Genomic DNA, 20,692 nt, shown 5'->3' on the forward strand with positions numbered 1-20,692 from the left:
AAAAAATTTAATTAAAAATGATTTTCAAAAATAGTAACTAAGTATTTGCTCCTTTTTCACTGTATAGATATTTGCTATCCTATGGACATGATGGGCAGAATGATTAGCTTAGAGATGGAATTTTTCAAATCGTCCCTAAATTTTAATTAAGAAGTAATTTGGATGAATACAGCCCAGAGACCTCATTTGGCATTGTGGGGTTTCCTTGGTGCAAGCACTAAGTAAGCAAGCTACCTTTCCCTTAAAAGGAAATCTCCTAAAATTATGGAAATAACCTCTGTACCAGATATCAACAACTCAAATCAGGGCAATTACACATGACCACCGTTGACTATCTTCTCATTTAATAGAAGATTGTAACAGAATATTCTTTTGTTAAATGTCTTGTATTTTCTTAATGTGGCACAATTCAAAATTGTATATAACAAATGTAAATTCCTTTTGTGAAATATACAAGAATATACATTCCATATTCACTCTAATTTCCCTATCCTTAACTTTAAGGTAAAACGAAGGAGATGGTGGATGGGAACTCCTATTCTGACCAGTATTCTAAAAATCGGTTTAGGCGGCCGCATAGGCGTTGGGTGGTGGCCAGCCGCTGGGATTAACTCTTAATCGGGAGAAAAATCGAGGAAGGAATTAGGTGGGTGCTGAGGCGGCTTGGGCGGACCTTGGGCGTCCTAGGCGGCCGACTGGTTGGCCTAGACGATCTGGAATTTCAATTTTTTTTCTGTTTTCAAACTTGAGAAAGGATGAGTGCAGTGTGTTTTGGAATTTCTAAGTTTGCTAGTTATGTTCTTGCGAAGACGAAGATGAAAGGAGGAAGAAAATGAGAAAATGAATTTCTCTCTCATCCTTTCATTCTCACGTGACCACCCTCAAACTTTCCCATTTAATTTATTTTAATTTCATCCAATCACGTTTGGACAGCTAGCATCAAGTTGATCTTTCCAAAAAAGAAAAATGGGCTGTCAATATTCAACATCAAGTTACTATTGATTGTTTAAATTTTTATATTCAAGATGGAGAAAGGAAAGAATAAAAAAGAATAAAAGATGGTCTCCTTTGTTTGTTAGTCTCTTGGCTGATGTGAGTGATGGGGACTAGGGGTGGAGGAGAGGGGTCACACCACACACGTGGTTGTTGAAATGGGGAAGGATGCTTTTCTGACCGGTTTTGATGCTCCAAAGTTCAAAGTGGGACATCAACCCAGATAAGAAATCATTGTCGGCGTGCTTGGATGAGCCCAGAGTCAATTCTGGTAGTGGGCAAGAAGGATAGTAATTGCCTACCATGACAAGCCCCTCACTGCAATCTATGTCATTCAAGTGACTCGGTTTCAGCCCAAGTGCCTCCAACAACAACTCAAACAATAACTTCGACAACTTCATTACTTGCTTCGAATATTCAACTAGCATGTCTCTGCAAGTTGAAAAACAGAAAAGCATGTAGGCTATCACATATCTCATATGCTTTACTAGTATGGTTATTCTCGGAAGAAACCAAGCATTTTGAAAATTCCCTCTCTTGCCGTGAAAATGATTTCACGAAGAGATTTAACTAAAATGGTGGGTTGAGCAGATTGTATGTTGAGAATGAATAAATCTTTTCAGTTTTCAGATTCTGAACTTTGCTGATCCAATCCGTGGCCTTTAATCAAAATAGTGACAGATAATGTAAAGTCAATTGCCAAAGATCACCCACAGACTGCGTAACCTGTCCTATATATATATATGCGTGTGTGAATTGATTTTATAGAAAATTTCATTTTAATCCTTGGCAAACATGACTTTTAAATTAAAACCATAAGTAAGATCAAAATCTAATTTGAGTCTCTTGTTGTATTAATAACATCATTTATTAATTATATTTTGATTTTTTAATTATTTCTCTTTTTCTTTCTAATTTTTAATGTATTAATTTTATTTCATTATAATTTTCATTTTCATTTCATTTATCGTAATATATTTTGTTGTAAACATTTAGATAAACTAATTTTTGTTATACAATATATTTCGATGTGCATTGTCATATCCCGGCCCAGGGGGGACCACATCCCGGGCCCGCTCCACCATCGTAGCACGATATTGTCCGCTTTGGGCTTACCATTCCCTCACGGTTTTGTTTTTGGGAACTCATGAGCAACTTCCCAGTGGGTCACCCATCATGGGATTGCTCTAGCCCCCTTCTCGCTTAACTTCGGAGTTCCTACGGAACCCGAAGCCAGTGAGCTCCCAAAAGGCCTCGTGCTAAGAAGGGATGGGAATATACATATAATGATCACTTCCCTGGGCGATGTGGGATGTCACATGCATTGTCTTCTTCATTTAGGTACATTAAATTCATTATAATACATTTTGGTGCATACATTTAGATACACACATTTCGTTACATACATTTCGTACAAATATTTAGGTACATTAATTCAATATATACATTTCGGTACACACATTTAGGTACACATTTCGATGCATACATTTCAGTACACACATTTAGGTACATTAATTTAATATATTACAATTCGGTGCATATATTTAGGTACATACATTTCGGTACTAACATTTAAACACGTTAGTTCAATATAATACATTTCGGTACTAACATTTAGGTACATTAATTGAGTCTTTCAAATTTGAAGAATGTTAAATAAAATTAATAAATTAGAAAACTCTTTTTTGGTCAAAAAATAAATTAAAATTTGTATGTTAATAAATTTAAATATTTAATGTGATACATTAAATAAAATGCACATTAATTATTTTGAATTAAGGACACATCAAGGGATTATAATTAATATGTAATCTAACACCAAGTTTATTTTAAATTTCAATCTTCTTGAAGGATTAAAGTTAAAAAACCCTTGATTCTATTGCTAGTTTGCCAAAGCAGGGGTGATCCGTGTCTAATGATGACTGAAAGCCACAATATGCAATTGTGATTCCCGTTTTTCTTAGTAGTGTTGATTTTCCAATAAATTCTTACGAGGGTAGGTAAATAAAACTTTTGTGAAACGATTCAAATCCTACTTCAAAGTTGTTATCCATATTAGTATTATTATACATCTCTAATAACAACGCATGCATATACAGTAAATGAGTTCTTATAGATCAGATACACATCTGAACACTTCTGGCAAGTCTTCAGCCTTAGTAAGATTAGGAGCCATATAGCACATAAATAAGTCCCTCCAATTCGTCGTGGGTGCACTGTATAGATCAAAGTCACTATTGTAGACCACAGGTTTAAAGGGATCATGAGTGTAAAACTCCTCCTTCACTTGAGTGTCTAGCTCAAAATACCCACGCACCCCATCCTTAATCTCCTCCAGAAAACCATTAGGTATTCCGTGATTAACAATTTGAAAGAAGCCCCAAGTCTCTGATGCCTCTTTAACTTTCGCAAAAATATCCTTGCGTTTGGTTGAACTGTCAAAGTCAAGGCCTTCAAGGTCTATGACTGGAATGCTAAACTGGCTGGCTTCTGAATCACAGATGGTACTGTTGATGCAGTACTCATCGCCCGATTCTGGTGGTTGATGAAAAATCCGAGGAACTTGGGTTATTCTGGCATCAACGAGGCTTTAACACCTTCCTTTGTTTAGTCAAAAGCCCACCTCACTTTTTCGATCGTAATTGGATGGAACTTCATTTGGAGTGCTGGTAGCTACCATCTTGGAATCAGAGAATTTAAATCAGAACTACTGTATATATTTGCAAGGGAGTTTACCTTACAAGTAGTGAAGTTGGAAGAAAGCAACATATTTGTAGAGACAAAAGAGTACGTATAGGCTGCACGTTTTCAATATGATCACAATAAGTTATGACAGTTGCATTCTGGACGGAATGCTAAAGCCTCTCTGTTATGATATGAATGATTTCCTTCCTATTTGGGAGCATGATGATCGTTGACTATCAGTGATTTATTCTTTCCCTTTGTAAAAATATTTACTTAGCTGATTTGTGGGAATTACAAGATGTGATTGTATCTCTCCAGTTTGTATAAGAACTCTAGCCTAGCTTTGTATATTTTAATGAATCAATACAGAAGATTAGTCATTCTGCCATTCCATTCTTAAGATGGTACTAGAGTGTCCAAGATCCTAGGACGTTTTTTTTGTTTCCTTGGTTTCTCTTTCTTTTTTTTATTTTATTTATTTATTTTTCCGATTTTTCTTGTGAGAAAAGTCGTCATTTTTCGCCAAGTTAGTTGAGGCATCGAACGATCCCTCAAGCTCTTTCTATAATCATTACCCTGATAATCCAGGGATGCAGCTTGTTTCCACTCTACTTACTGGAAACAATTATAGCACATGGTCTCATTCAATGTGTATTGCCCTTAGCGCAAAGAACAAGTTTGGTTTTGGTGATGGGTTTGTGAATAAGCTGTCAGACAAGAAAGCAATTGAAGTTGCTCTTTGGCAGCGCTGTAATGACATGGTTCTTATGTGGATTTTGAATTCTATGAGTTCTGGGTTATCAAACAGTGTAGTTTATGCAGAAACTGCACATGTTGTTTGGGAGGACCTCAAGACTCGTTTTTTGCAAGACAACGTCCCTTAAACTTTTGAGATTCGACATGACATTGCACGCCTCGCTCAAAATCAAATGTTTGTGTCTGACTTTTATTCCCAATTGAAGGGTTTATGGGATGAATTATCTTCTTACGGCAGCCATAAAAACTGCTCATGTGGCGCCATGGAAGATCATAACAAGAAAGAGGAGCAGAATAAGGTTATGCAATTTCTAATGGGGCATGATGATTCATATGCAGCAGTGAGAGGTCAGATTCTTCTTGTAAAGCCATTGCCTTCAGTGCTCAAAGTTTTTTCAATGGTTAGCCAAGAGGAGAAGCAACGTGGAATTGCAGCCATCACACAACCAAGTGTGGAAAGAGCAGCCATGGCAGTTCAATGTGGTTAAGGTAATCAGCACAACCGTGGTAGCCAAGGGATTCGCAAGCCATTACATTGCGATTATTGTGATGTGGACCACCATACCAAGGAGACTTGCTACCGGCTCCTTGGATATCTCGAGGACCATCGTCTCCATTAAAAGAACAAGGGAAAGGGTCGCGATAAGGAAGGAAAACCAGCGACCAACCATGTTCAAACAACCACTTCTTCAGCTTCTTCCTCTACATCAACAACACTGATGACCTTTACTCCTGAACAGCTTCAACAACTTTTTGCTATGATGGCTGGAAGTTTGCCATATGAAGCACAAACCAATGCAATCACAGGTTTGACTTCCCATCATTCACAAGAGTGGATAATTGATAGTGGCACCACCGATCATGTTACGGCGCTTCCCTTATCAAATTCTAATTTGAACAAATCTTTGCCACCAGTAAAACTTATGACTGGTGAAAGGGTTTCAATTAGTAGTATTGGCAATTTTACTTTTGATCCCAAACTTTCATTGACTAATGTATTATGAATTGCCACTTTTTTGGTTAATTTGATATCCGTTAGTCATTTCACAAAATCCTTTCGTTGCTCCATAACATTTTTTCTGGATTTTTGTGTCTTACAAGACTTGGATACGTGAAAGATGATTGGATGGGGTAGACAACGTGGAGGTCTTTACTATATCACCAAACTAAACTGTAGCTGCACCCACTTCACCTTCACCCAGTTGCGTTAATTCCATTTCTTGACATCATTGTCTTGGTCATCCATCTCCACAACAACTCCACCTTTTAGCTAAGCAATTGTTAGATGTTTATTGTCATTCAAATAAACCTTGTGATGTTTCCCATTAGCAAAGCAAACTAAATTTACTCTTCAATTAAGTCATATTTCCAGTAAACACATTTTTGAGCTTGTTCATTGTGACATTTGGGGACCACACAAAATTTCTACATATAATGGGGCTCGATATTTCGTAACAATTGTTGATGATTTTTCTCGAACAACTTGGCTCTTTTTGATGAGACATAAATCTAAAATACAACAGTTACTTAAAACTTTCTTTTCTTATGTAGAAACTCAATTTCATCACAAAATTAAGAAAATTCGAACTGATCATGGTAGTGAATTTTTGTCCCTACATTCTTTCTTTTCCGAGAGTGGTGTGATTTTTGAATGTTCTTGCACATATACTTCACAACAAAATGGAGTGGTTGAGCAAAAACACCGTCATATTTTGCAAGTAACCAAGGCACCACGTTTTCAAAGTCACTTACCTTTGTATTTTTAGGGAGATTGTGTCCTTACTGTAATCTACCTCATAAATCGTTCACCCACACCACTTTTGTCCAATAAATCACCTTTTGAGGTTCTTTATGGTCGTCCTCCATCGTATGCACACTTGCATACTTTTTGGTGTTTAGTGTATGTCACCAACGTTCACCCTCTTCATAAAGTTGATGCGCAAGCCAGAAAATGTGTCTTTGTAGGATATCCCTTTGGTCAAAAAGCATATAACTTGTATGACCTTTATACTCATAAAGTGTTCACCAGCCGAGATGTCGTTTTTTGTGAGTCTAATTTTCCTTTTATCACCACTCCTTCATTAACCCAACTTCAAGAACCTGTCTTGCCTCTTCCTACTCATGATGACATTGATACTTCACCCACTCACGTTGAGTCCATTTCACCATTCACTCAAGTCGACATTCAGACTCCATCTAACTCCATTTCTACACCTTTCCCAGACCAAACGGTCACCCATAGCCCTCCTCAATCACTTAGTCCACCTATTGCACACCTCATACGCCATTTTGATAGGCCTAAACGTAGACCTGCTTACCTTGATGACTATGTTTGCTTTCCTTGTCTTCCCCACTCAATGCATCGACTCCAGGTTCCTCTAAAAAAGGTACTCACCATCTCTTATGCAAGTATATGTCTTATAAAAATCTTTCTCCATCTTACAAAGTTTTATTGCCAATATTACTCTCCCTGTTGAACCTAACACATATGCAGAGGTTGCTAAAGATCTTCGGTGGCGAGAAGCCATAGCCTTAGAGATTCAAGCTCTAGAAGCTAATGCCACTTGGTCTTTGACTGCACTTCCACCTGGCAAGACCCCTATTAGTTGTTGTTGGGTATACAAAACCAAGCACAAGTCTGATGGCACTATTAAGCGTTACAAAGCTCATTTAGTGGCCAAGGATTACACTCAACTTGAGGGTGTTGATTACCAAGAGACCTTTTCCTTTACTGCAAAGTTGGTTACTTTTCGTTGTCTCCTTGCTCTTGCGGCTGGTCCCTACATCAAATGGATGTCCACAACGCCTTCCTACATGGTGATCTCCATGAGGATACATACATACATATATATATATATATATATGTATGGTTCCACCTCCTGGCCTTCAGAGACAGAATGAGCATTTGGTATGTCGTCTTCACACGTCTTTGTATGAATTAAAGCAGGCTTCTCGGCAATGGTTTTTTTAGTTTTCTTGGGCTATTCGTGCAGCTAGGTATACGCAGTCCAAAGCTGATTATTCCCTTTTTACAAGAAAATTTGGTAAATCGTTCACATCTTTCCTTATTTATGTTGATGATATCTTGATCACAAGTAATGACATGACGGCTATTAGTGCTCCTAAATCCTTTTGGAATAAATGCTTCCACATCAAAGATTTAGGAGCCATTAAATAATTTTAGGAATAAAGATTGCTCGTTCAAAAAAGGGGATCTTTGTTTCTCAAAGAAAATATTTATTAGACATTTTGAAAGATGTGGCTCTTTTGGGAGCACGATCCGCTAGCTTTCCCATGGAACAAAATTTGAAGCTACTTCCTGATAAAGGAGATTTGCTTCATGATTCGTCCATCTATCAAAGATTGATAGGACATTTGATATATTTAACTATTACTAGACCCGATATAACTTTTTGCAGTGAATACGTTGAGTCATTTCATGGAACATCCTCGCAATACTCACTATGATGCAACTTTACGTGTTTTGAGATATTTGAAGAACATTCCAGGCCAAGGTATTTTGTTTTCCTCACAAAGTTTGTTAGGATTGAAGGCCTTTTGTGATGCTGATTGGGCGGGGTGTCCCGTGACTCGACGTTCTACTACCATGTATTGTGTTTTCCTCGGGGATTCTTTAATTTCATGGAAAAGCAAAAAACAAAAGATCGTTTCATTATCTTCTACAGAAGTTGCGTATCGTTCAATAGCTACAGCCTGTTGTGAGCTCACCTGCTTACAAAGTCTTTTATGTAATGGGCCCTACTATTTTACACTATGATAACTAAGCGGCTCTTCACATTGTTGCTAATCCTGTTTTTTCATGAGCGGACATGCCATATAGAGATTGATTGTCATTTTGTTCCAGATAAAATTCATGAAGGAAAGGTAATCACCAAATTTGTTCAATCTTCAAGGAAAGTTGCCGACATATTCATGAAGCCCTTAGGAAAAGAACAGCTCCATTTTATGCTGAGCAAGTTAGCGGTTTTTGACATTCACTCGCCAACTTGAGGGGGAGTGTAATGATATGAATGATTTCCTTCCTATTTAGTAGCATGATGATCGTTGACTATCAGTGATTTATTCTTTTCCTTTGTAAAAATATTTACTTAGCTGATTTGTACGAATTACATGATGTGATTGTATCTCTACAGTTTGTATAAGAACTCTAGCCTAGCTTTGTATATTTTAATGAATCAATACAGAAGATTATTCATTCTGCTATTCCATTCTTAAGACTCTCCTTGTCCAAAACCTCTGAAGCTCTGGGTTTGGAGTCGGAGATCTCCTTTTGCAGAGTTCACTAATATGTACACGGTGTAGTCCAAGGTCTGTTCCGGTTTGGATTAGGGATTTTTTGTATTTGCCGCGTTTAACGGGTGATGTCTCACCTAGCAAGTGATGTGGCTTTGCTTTTCAGGGATGGTTTTTGTTGTCTCGCTGGCCCGCGATGACATTGCATGTGCCTAGGTATAGTATGTTGTGCGTGCCATCTTTGTGGCGGATTTGTATTGGGGTATTTGTGCTAGTACGAAGGTGCTTGCGCTTGTGGTAGCTGTTAGGAGTTTACTTTATATATGCATTTTTTTGTCTTTGACTTTTTTGTAGTATTGCAAATGTATAATTGCAAAGGGAAGGGTAATGTAGGAGAAGTGGGGAATTTTCATTCAATTCCGAGATTCACAAAACGAAAATGACAAATTATTTCCACACCTCAATTCCAGTTTTGTTCCGGACACTAAAATGGAATTCTTAAAAGCTTTCCATTCCAAAATACTTAGTTTTGGAAATGAGTCAAATTCACATTCCATTCAACCATATTAGAAAAGAAAGCAATTCTAAATGCCTTTGCCAGAGTTTAGACTAGAAATCATTTCCACATTGATCACCATAAGAAAACTTGTTGAGAATAAATCGCACATTGATGAGATAATGGATTTTGTATGGGCTTATAAAAAGTTGGACTATTCCCCATATTGTAAATTGGTTTTGTGGTGGAACCTCAACTTTCTTTATGGTATCAGAACCAGGTCGTCCCTCATGTGAAGCCCAACAGCTACATGCGCTCCACGTCACTTGCTTTATGTCAACAGCTACATGCGCTCCACGTCACTTGCTTTATGTTGTCCACATATTAGACTTGAAAATTTGTCACACAGGAGAGAACGTGTTGAGAATGAATCTCACATTGTTGAGAGGAGGAATCATCAACTTAATTACACTTCTCTAACAAATCACCGTAAATGATTACAATCAGGTATTTTATAATTTAGTACAGATCATGGCATTGTTCAAAGCTTGAAACGAGTCGAGGCATATGTGTCATCAAGATCATGGCATTAGTATCATTTGCGATAGAGGAGACATGGATAATACGGTATTTGATTAGTTGTAAATTTGTTAAAAATGCAAATTGATTTGTATATAAAAATGTTTATAATTATACATTTAAAATTTATTTAATGTTATTTTAACATTTTTAAAATTTATTTAATGTTTAGGTTTTTTTCAAATTTGCTAGTTGAGCTTTTTAATCATTATTTTATTTAATACTAGTCTTTCCGCACGCGCTGGCCTTTTCTAATCACGGGCACTACGCGCCCCTTAAGACGTGTTGTGGTAGTTGTTTTCTTTCTCATAGGGTGTCCTAAAAATAAAATACAACATACAATTACAAATAAAAGGTATTGGAATTAAATTAAGTTGGGTGTAAAATGTGTGATAAAATAAAGGCTGTTTATCCGTGCGGAAGCACATTCAAAGAGATTAGGAAAAAATAAAGGTAAAAAATACTTCAAGGAATCAAATAATAATGTAAGAGAATAAATTAAACAATTAATCTATGACATTAAGTTGAAGAGTAAGAATTCATATATATATATATATATATATATATATATATATATATATATATATATATTCCTTACAGTACCACAAAATACACTGACTTTTATCACATTTGTTTGAACAATTTATCTGATTAAAAATTGCTAAAGATGGAGTTGATAGGGTTTCTGGCTTCATAGTATGTTTTATGACTACCCGTCTCAAATTTTACGTTTTTATTAATTTTAAAGGCATGAATTTATGAAAATGCCCTAGAGGCAAAGACTTTGACTTCCGTTGACCATCATCTAGAAAGACGTATGACTTAGTCTTTTAGCATGTCCTCGTGGTACTCGTTGGTGTGAATTCATAAGCAAAAAGCCGTTTGCAAGTCCGGATTATAACGGTATAGTTATGGACGTTTGAAAATGATTATTTAAAGTTTAGTTATAAATTATTTAAATTCCCACCTTGTGGGAAAGTGGCCAATCAGATTTTAGGCACATTAAGAAGGAACCAATCCGAATTTGAGGGAGCGAGGGAGAGCCAATCAGGAAAAAAAAAAAAAAAGAAAAAGGAAAAGCTCCCTGTGCACCTGTGCCCAAACCAGTGTGACCACCCATTTTCTAAGGCCAATTCCGGCCAACTCCGGTGGAGTTTTTCGACTCCACCACCACCATCTTGAAGCTCTCATTCCCCTCTACAAAACTTACCCAAGAACCACCTTGATTAACCATGGTATGTGGTAGTTGGAGGCCACAAAAGTTGACGAAAATCAACAATGCTCCGACCACTCTTTTCGATATTTTCCGGCAAATCGGCAAAGCAATGGCCGATGCCACCACTTGGGCTTTGTAGCCCATCATCCCAGGAGCAAAACTCAACCAACCTTGACCCCATTGGACCACCGTAGAAGACGAATCGACACCGGGAAGCTTTAGGCACCCACCGACTTCGTGGGAAAACTTGACCATCTTACGTCCACTTTTGGACTTTGTGTCAGGTATGAAAGTTGTTCCTCTCTTTGAGATCTTCATTTTTGTGAAATTTGAGAATTTTTAGAAATAGTGGAATTTTCCAGCGAATCGCGGCGGCGCGTGGGCCGAGAGTCCACCTGACCTTCCTATGCTAATTTTAAGCTCTGATTCCATATTTGACATCCGTTTAGTGAAATTATGATGTTTAATATAGTTTCATAGTTGACCACCTAGTTGGCCATTAAGAGGTTCTTACATGAATTGACGATCCGACCGTTAAATCATCACCAAATTTTAATAAATTATGGTATGTAATTTTTGAGGATATTAGAAACTTACGGATTGGAAATCTGACGTTTGGATCTTCCCAAATTGGATTTGTAAGTTCGTGAAATAGAATGTTGACCGCCACTTGAATCAGCAATTGACAGAGATCCAACCGTTGGATCGTAATGAAACTTTAGTATTATATTCTAGAAGTATAATGTGGATCTTTAGAAGTTTTGAATTGGAAATCCGAAATGCGGATCTTCCGGATTGAGTTACGTAGGGTCGTGGACCCTACCGTTGATCTTTGACCGAAGGTTGACTTTTGGTCAATGGATCTCAAATCATTCTAGAACGTCCTTGGAATGTGTTTTATGTAAATTACGAGTTCTATGGATAAGAGTTCTGAGACGTGACTGAATAATTGTTTTAGGTGATGATCGTTCGTGACGTCTTGATATTCGTGCTTGGGAGTTGTAGCGCAGACTTGAGGTGAGTGGGTTTTTTCTCTTCTATCGTGTATATATATATAAGATTGACATCTCCACAAACATTTATAAGTTGAATTTTTCATATAATTTCTGTGAATGTTTAGAAGTACATACGTGAACTACGAATGGTTAGATCCCTGTTTAGGGTATGTAGGCAGTCTAACGAGACGTTAGATGTAACCATACAAGAAGTGAGATTAAATAATTGAGACAATAGCTTTGTTTGGGGGAATTGAACAATGTGAGGGACATTGGTGTAAAATGTGAGATTTAACCTTATGTGTTGGTGGTTAAATGTTGGTTATAAATCAATGTGTGAAGAATCAAGAAATTAAAGTAAGGAAACGTAAGTAATGATGGTTAATTAAACTAGTGTCTAGTTGGGCTTGTCACCGATGATTATCCCCGAAGATAAATAGTTCGGGAGTAGGGCGTTACAGCTTATGCATTTTATGTCATATTATATATATATATATATATATATATATAGATATGTATATAATTGAAAATGTTATGACATGGTTGAGTATTAGATTGCATCAAGGTATATCCATATGTATATTACCTGCACATAATTATTGTGAATGCTTTGAAATGCAAAGGTGAACGTAGGACACCCAGGTAAGTTCAGGTGAGTTTATGGTATTAGTTGAATCGATGGAGTTATAGTATTAGTTGAATCGATGGAGTTTATGGTATTAGTTGAATCGATGGACTAACCTAGGAGCGAAGATTATTAGTTTTATCCACCAACATCTCAATCTTCTCACCGCGATTAAGAACCGCCAAAACATATGAATTTCGATGATTAAAAATCGATCCACATTTACGTACATGTAATGAGAATGGAAAAGGAATATGAATAGTAAAAAGGAATTAGAGTGAGAAAAGTCAGAATGACTATTCTCCAAATGAAACAGGCATCAAGTTCAACAATAATCGTTCCATATACACAGATTTCCCTATAAGAAGAATGAGAGGGAGAAATAAATCATTCAATAATTGAAAAGCATATCACGAACTTAAATGGAAACCCTAAATACTTGTTAACCCTAAAAACTACCAAGCCTACGTGGCGCACAGGCCGAGTAATTAATAAGATAACTACGTCCTTCGGTTGATGCGGGGCGTGCCAATTCGTCGGCCGAGGAGTAAAATTTGTTAATGTTGCGTTGAGCGCACTACTAACTTCTTGATCTTGCAACTGCGGTTGAGGAAGGAACACGTCTCGGCCTTCATGTTCTGGAGCCTGAAGACAAGGCTGCTAGTTCTACGAAGTTCACGGATTGTTGACACCGGGTTCGGTCACGGTGATTATATTCGTAATAATATAAGCACGCCGAACTGGTACCAAGCTATACAGACACAAGTACTCAAAAGAGATGTATGTCTTGATAGTGAATGTGGTTCGGCCGTCAGAATGTCGAACTCTAAAACTTACTTGTGAGTATCCAATCATAAAACAACTCAGCGTTCAATGTGCCGAGCCCAGTAATCTGTAACACCTCATTTTGCCGAAAAGGCTAATGAGATGACCTCTGCCAATAAGGATTCGAAAATCCTTCTCGACCGAGACTTGGATAGGTAATCAGTCAGCCTCGACGCAATGCTATTTATCCAAATTAAAAGTGCTCTGCGGACGGTTGATTCTACAGCAACAATGCTGTTTATCCAAACTGAAGGTGTCACTGGTTGCCTTCACAGTGCTATTTATCCAAACTGAAAAATGTGTTGGCGAAAAAGAAAATAAAAATCTCAAGGTGTTTGAGAGGTTTTGCGTGGAGCGAGGATTTGCGCATGGCAGTTTGTGTGTTTAATTGGAGGGCTTTTTCCGTTGCCATTGCATCTATATTTATAGGACTGATGTACTTGTTTGGCACAGCCTGATCCTCGAGTAGAGTCCAATTTCAAACTCCCATGAGTTTGACGTGACTTGATCTTCAAATGATTGTATTTGATCTTTGGTGATGTGGCTTTACCACATGTTTTCCTCCATCCACACGTAATCAAAGCCAAACACCTCCTTTGACGCTTCATTATTGCACGGCACTTGAACCACATGCACAGAACTAACCCGAGAAACATGCATTAGGATATAATCCCCCATATTGCATAATTCTCTTGTAAATGGCACGTTTGGAATTGTCCCCTTGCAATTAAAAACTTCAAAAAGCTATCTATACTAGATGCATGTGATTTGACATCAAACTTTGAAAATAAGTCCCCACAACCAGTTGAGCCTTATCTTTGATCTTCTGATCCGATAGCATTTCAATCGTTTGAACTCTTTAATTATCTCTACATTTTTAGAAATAAATTTCAATAATTCCTTAGATAACATCATGATTATTAAAATTATAATAATATGATCTAGACAAATCTTTTTCCAATCCAACTGCTCAAAATTTTACTCACTCTACAGCCTTGATTGCTCGGGGCGATAGTGTAAAATCGGGTCCAAAAAATACTCTATAGCCATTCCACCAAAGACAACTCACTGCTCTTATCTTGTCTTCTCCTACGTTCAAAATTCTATAGCCATTCTACCAAAAGAAAAAAAAAAACTCTATTCCCATGTTTTTACCTTTTTATCCCTTTACGTGGTAGTTTTGTTTTGCTAGAAGACTACAAATTGAAATTTTTTTTTTTTTTTTAAATCTGAATCAAATAAGAGTTTTTTTGGATTATGGTTATTTTAAAATTTTTGCCTTCTGGATTTATATATATAGAAGAAGAAAATATAATGATAGTAAATAATATTATCAAAAATTCCAGGCAAAGAAATATTGCATACCAAGAAATTGAAAGAAAGCACGATAAAGAGGGAGATCGAGAGATTTGGCCTTAATTCATCAAATGCTTGGAACTGAAAGAAAAATAATAATCAATAAATGGTTGTTCTAAGCACATGAATAAGAATGCAAAGATTATAAATAATTAGATAGAATCTCACATAGAAAGGATAAAACAATAAAGAATTCAAGCCAGAGAGATTTAGTGAAATCATGGTTACAAACTACAAATATATAAAAATTGCTAATATACAAACGAATGAAGTTAAACACCTCTTTCTTATGGATCTGCAACATTTGAAGTAAAGGGAGAATTAACAATTACCATCTTCCGATCCCTCATTAAAACCAAATTCTTACCAAATGGCTAAAACCTCCACACTGTCACGTTCACGGCTAAAACCTCCACACTGTCACGTTCACGGCTAAAACCTCCACACTGTCACGTTCACCGCCCCTTTCTACGTACTGCGGTAAAATGCCCCAAGCGCTGCAAATTTTTTATGGGATTTTTCTGAAAAACTTGTTCCTGTGGAATTTCATGATTAGGGGATATGCCTGCAATGGATGTCCGTTCAAGGCTTCAAGTCTCTGGTTTTGTACCGTGAAATACTTAGTTTTGGACTGAAAGTGGACAATTTTACGTACCCATTTGTTCTCAAGGCATGCGGTGAGATGTTGGCTGTAGAAATTGGGAGGAAGATTTCAGTTCATCGTAAGTTATTTGCAAACTGAGTTGCTCCGTCGTAGAGATTATTCTCTCTTTCTCCCTCATTTCTCTCTCTTCCCTTTCTCACTTTCCCCAACCTCTCCTTTCCTCTCCTTCACTGACAACCACAAGGATGAATTAGAACCTGCCCAGTATGAAGCTCTTCTCAAAGTGAGCGAGTAAGTCACCTCTGCTCTTGCAGAGATGATCGTACTTGTAAGTCTCCCTGTAATTTGGTTGATGAGAAAGTCTCCCCAACAGCCACTAGGACGACATCGACGAATTCTATAGTGACCCATGTGTGTTTTTCATTTCTTTCTTCAACTTTTGTGTAATCTGATTAGAGATGCACCGAACTCATCCCCGAATCGCCAGGTTTCGTGAAATCCTTGATTTTCCAAAATTTATTGCATTGTAAGAGTGAGATCTCACGAAGAAATGGGGGGAGACAGAGTCGAAGAGAGAAGGAAGAAAGATAATAAACGGTAAAGGCAGGGGTAAAATTGAAAAATCAGTGTTTGGATCATTTTAATTGGATTTGTTTAGTGCTAGACTTTGTCCTAAACATTAAATAAAATTAGTACCTGATTTTTTTGTTAACATTTAAACTTTTCATATTTTTTTCATTAGTTTTCTTATGAAAGAACCTCTTGCCACTGATCCAATCCATTCAAAATAAAATAGCCAAAGATCAGCCACCATCACTTATATGTTCCTGTATATGCATGACTCTATAAATGACGAATAAACGGAATATAAAATTTTATTAGGTGAAACGAAAGAAAAGACAACAAATCACCTAGACGGCTATATAATTTGACAAGACTACAGTGTGACTGACTTGTTTCTCAAACTAAATTACCAGCAATCCTAATGCGAAAATACCAAAAATACCCTAATACGAAATCAAATCAAATCTCAATTTATTTTCCTAAATAAACTGATACATTCCAACCATAACGTGATCTCTGTGGCAAATGCAACTATGACTATGGCCCTTTCTTTACTGGGGTTAATAACACTTTTGGTGAAACGATTTAAATCCTACTTCAAAGTTGTTCTCCATATTTCTCTCTCTAATAACAACTCATGCATAAAAACCGTAAAAGAATTCTTATATATTAATCAGAGGAGGAATGTTGCCTAGATATTCAAGATCAAACCATCTCACTAATTCATTGAAGAGGGATCGATTAGTTCAGATTATTCACACTAATATCATAAACATTATCAGTTATATAGCAGGTCACATACCTGAACACTTGTGGTAAGTCTTCTGGCTTAGTAGGATTAGGAGCCGCGTAGTACATAAAAGTATCCCTCCAATTAGTCGCGGATGCACAGTAAAGATTAGAGTTGCTATTGTAGACCACAGGTTTAAGGGATCACGAGTATAAAACTCCTTCTTAACTTGAGTGTCTAGCTCAAAAAACCCACGCACGCCATCCTTGATCTCCTCTAGAACGTCATTAGGTATTCCGTGGTTGAAAATTTGAAAGAAGCCCCAAGTCTCCGATGCCTCTTTTAACTTTTGCAACAATTTCCTTGCGCATAGTTAGACTACCAAGTTCAAGGCCTTCAAGGTCTATGACTGGAATGCTGAACTGGCTGGCTTCTGAATCAGAGGTGGAACTGCTGATGCAGTACTGATCACCCGGTTTTGGTGGTTGATGAAAAATCCGAGGAACTTGGGTTATCCCGGCATCAACCAGGCCTTTAACACCTTCCTTCGTTTCATCAAATGCTTTCACTTCGCTTTTTCTGTTATGATTGTCTGGAACTTCATTTGAAGTGCTGGTAGCTACCATATCTTGGTTTACTGGATGTCAGATGATTTAGATCAAAGGTAGTGTATACTTTTGCAAAGGAGTACCTTACAAGTAGTGAAGCTGCTGGAAGAAATTAAGCAACGTACTTGTAGAAAGTCACTGAATTTGCTCGTTTTCAATATTAATATAATAAGTTATGACAGTTGTTTATCACATGAGTATATATTGACATATTTATAGAGTTCAAGACATATAATATTTGACAGTTCAAGATCCAAGGTTTGATCCTAATAACTTCAATTTAATACTTCAAGTTGGTTTGTTGGTGGAAAACTTAATCTGAATAATGAACTATTGTTCAATAACCATTACAGCTGTCAATGATGTACAACTTACTAAATTACATTTCTCTACCAACTTACCAACTGAATTATTACAAGGAGTCAAAACAACCAATATATATATATGGCCAAAAGAGTAATGTTACACACCATACATGTATTTTTATTTTATAATTTAGAACGGCAGATTTCAACACTTTACGGAATATATATAGCAGTAGTTTAAAGCTTGAATTGAGGCAAGGCAGATGTGCCATCAAGGCCTTTGAGTTGGACGCAAGCAAAGTAATCCCTCACAGTGGTCTCTCTATACTTTGGAGGATTGTCTTCTGATAATAGCTCTTTGATCGGTCCAAAGAGTTTTGTCGACGGCAACATACCGGTGAAGAAAAAGCTCGCAATGGATACTCTTGGACCTACACGGCTTGCTAATACTCTGTGTTGCACGCTCTTGAATCTATCATTTGATATGAGCTGAAACCCAATTCAACTTTAAAACCAAAACAAGGAGCCTAAATACAACAATTTGAGGCATATTCTAAAACAATACTACTATAAGATTTTCTCAAATTTCTTTCAAAAATCTTGATGACACGAGAGAAAATTCTAATATAGTCGCTAGAGAACACAACAAATAAAGAAGGGGTGTGATATCCACACTCCGCTTTTTACTTCTCCTACACTTTTTTGGTTTTCGACCGTCGGATCGGATGAATTGAAGAAGATCAATAAACAGAAATTAACAAAAGGTGTGCACCCCATAAAGAAAACCTGGCCCACGTCAACTGTTATTGGAGGAATGTACTTTCATTTTCCGTAAACATTTTAATGTTTCGATAAATTAAATGTGTTTTAAAGCTTCAATTAGCAATACACTATTATACACGCACACAAATAAATTTTACATTTTATACAAGTTACTTTCACATATTTTTCAATAAAACACATAAATTTTACGTTTTATACAAGTTACTTTTTACATATTCTACATGTATTTACAAAACCCCCCGCAAAAAAAAAAAAAAAAAAAAAAAAAAAAAAAAAGACCAGAAAGAAAAGGATATTAATAGTGCCTAAATAATCTAATTATATTTGAATTGAATTTTTTTTTTTTTAAAAGGCCGAATTCTTTAAATATTTTCTTAATAAAGTTGCTCAATATTATTATACATGCTCACTTTAAAGCAAGGAGACAAATACTTTTTAAAAGGCAGAATTTTCTAAATATTTTCTTAATAAAGTTGCTCAATATTACTGTGCATATTATGATTATACATACATAGTTAAAGCAAGGAGCCAAATGCTACTCAACAGAAGAAAAGAAAAAAAAAAAAAGAGACGATAACACTTGGTATAATTTTGAAGTTAGTTGGCTTGTATTGTGACAATATTAATATATACACGGTTGTCCATCCAATTGGGATTAATAATCAGAATTGTTTACTCCCTAACTCACCATTAACAATCAAAACTATCACATTAACAAATGTCGTCTCTGTATCATTTTTCATCTCTAATTTAAGTAATTATTATTGCTGTGAGATTTATAAATTGTTATTAGAAAGTCAACGGTGCAGATTTGGTTTGTACTCACCTGTAGAAGATCCCCAATGTTAACCACAAGAGCCCCAGGCACAGGAGGAACATTAATCCACTTGTTCTGAGGAAGAACTTGGAGACCACCAATATGATCTCGCAGAAGGATTGTAAGGAAGACAGCGTCGCCGTGCTTGGCGGTGCCCATTGTCAATTCTGGCTGTGGACAAGCAGGATAGTAATGGCTTAGAAGCGCAAGCCCCTCACTGCAACCTATGTCATTCAAGTGACTTGGCTTTAGGCCAAGAGCCTCGGACAACAACTCCAACAGCAACTTCCCCAACTTCATTACTTGCTTCGAATAATCAACCAGTACGTCCCTACAAGTTGAAACGCAGAAAATCAAGCATTATAAAATCCCTCCTCTTGGAGTAACAATTATATGACAGAGATTTAACAAAGCTGAGCGGCTTGTGTGTCGTGATTTTAATTGTATCTCTCCGATCTTACACATGATCGTTTGGTATATCAACAGTCACTCTTTACTTTGTTGGAGTAGGTATTAAGTTCAAATCTCACTGGTGACAATTGTTAATCAAAAAGCAAGATTTTTTGACTTTGGAAATGATTTTTCGAGAACCACTCAACGGGGGCATATAAAACTTTCAGGAAACAAATGAAATCCTACTTGAAAGTGTATTTATTAACTACCAAAATTCAATACGTGATCGAATCTCATCTAGGATGGATTATTGCTGAATCAAACTAATTTCCAATTATAGCAAAGAATTAAAAATTATCATGCATGTCATACACACACACACACACACACACAAACAAACATACCTGCATATTTCTGGCAAGTCTTCCGGCTTAGGAGGATTAGGAGCCATGTAAATCCCAAAACTATCCCTCCAAGTAGCGGCCGGTGCACTATACAGATCAAAGTTGGTATTGTACAACACAGTTCTGGACTGATCACGAGTATAAAGCTCCTTCTTCACCTGAGTGTCTTGCTCAAAAAACCCACGTGCCCCATTCTTCATCTCCTCCAAAACATCAACAGGTATTCCATGATTTGCAATCTGAAAAAATCCCCAATTCTCCGATGCCTCTGCGACTTTCGCAACAATCTCCTTGCGCTTAGTTGGACTACCGAGTTCAAGGCCTTGAAGGTCTATGACCGGAATGCTAAACTGGCTGCTGGCTTCTGAATCGAGGTTGTCATCCAAGTTCGGCGGGTGATGAAATATTCTAGGAATTACTGTTATGCCGGCATCAACAAGGCCTTTAACACCTTCTTTTGTGTCATCAAAAGCTTTTAGTTCACTTTTGCGATCGTAATTTGTGTTGGTAGCTGCCATCTTCGTTTGTGACTAGATACGATCAGACAGAGTAGTGTATTTGTGTGTATTAGTGATCAGAGAAGATGATCATTTTATAGCCGCCGAAGTTGGAAGAGTAGACCAAAAGATGATAGCAGAATAATTTGGACTTTATTGGCAATCAACATCAATCATTTTCCAAAGACTAATAATATATTAGAATAA

The 20,692-nt window shown here is 36.8% G+C and overlaps 2 protein-coding genes across 2 annotated transcripts; both read right to left on the reverse strand.

The window, feature by feature from the left end:
• Nucleotides 1–1,106: 1,106 nt before the first annotated feature.
• LOC137736120 (1-aminocyclopropane-1-carboxylate oxidase homolog 3-like) lies at nucleotides 1,107–17,304 on the reverse strand. The gene is made up of 3 exons (XM_068475450.1): nucleotides 17,151–17,304; nucleotides 3,129–3,528; nucleotides 1,107–1,431 (listed from the first exon to the last, which is right to left on the reverse strand). Exons 1-3 carry the CDS (start codon nucleotides 17,302–17,304, stop codon nucleotides 1,107–1,109), a joined length of 879 nt encoding a protein of 292 aa, XP_068331551.1.
• A 292-nt stretch (nucleotides 17,305–17,596) lies between these two features.
• Nucleotides 17,597–20,570, reverse strand: LOC137736679 (1-aminocyclopropane-1-carboxylate oxidase homolog 1-like). The gene is made up of 3 exons (XM_068475912.1): nucleotides 19,989–20,570; nucleotides 19,201–19,522; nucleotides 17,597–18,080 (listed from the first exon to the last, which is right to left on the reverse strand). The coding sequence occupies exons 1-3, from the start codon at nucleotides 20,504–20,506 to the stop codon at nucleotides 17,829–17,831; spliced, it is 1,092 nt and encodes a 363-aa protein (XP_068332013.1). The 5' UTR covers nucleotides 20,507–20,570; the 3' UTR covers nucleotides 17,597–17,828.
• Between the last annotated feature and the right edge of the window lie 122 nt (nucleotides 20,571–20,692).

The sequence above is a fragment of the Pyrus communis genome, chromosome 6 (assembly GCF_963583255.1).
Source record: "Pyrus communis chromosome 6, drPyrComm1.1, whole genome shotgun sequence".
In the NCBI taxonomy this organism is placed as follows: domain Eukaryota; kingdom Viridiplantae; phylum Streptophyta; class Magnoliopsida; order Rosales; family Rosaceae; genus Pyrus; species Pyrus communis.

Coding starts and splice junctions, on each gene's coding strand:
- LOC137736120 (XM_068475450.1), bottom strand. CDS start 17,304: ATGGTAGCTACCAGCACTTCAAATGAAGTTCCAGACAATCATAACAGA. Junction 3,529..17,150: donor TCATCAACCACCAAAACCGG/GTGATCAGTACT, acceptor ATCAACCACCAG/AATCGGGCGATGAGTACTGC. Junction 1,432..3,128: donor GCTGAAGACTTGCCAGAAGT/GTTCAGATGTGT, acceptor CTGTTTTTCAAC/TTGCAGAGACATGCTAGTTG.
- LOC137736679 (XM_068475912.1), bottom strand. CDS start 20,506: ATGGCAGCTACCAACACAAATTACGATCGCAAAAGTGAACTAAAAGCT. Junction 19,523..19,988: donor GACTTGCCAGAAATATGCAG/GTATGTTTGTTT, acceptor TTCAACTTGTAG/GGACGTACTGGTTGATTATT. Junction 18,081..19,200: donor ACATTGGGGATCTTCTACAG/GTGAGTACAAAC, acceptor ATTGGGTTTCAG/CTCATATCAAATGATAGATT.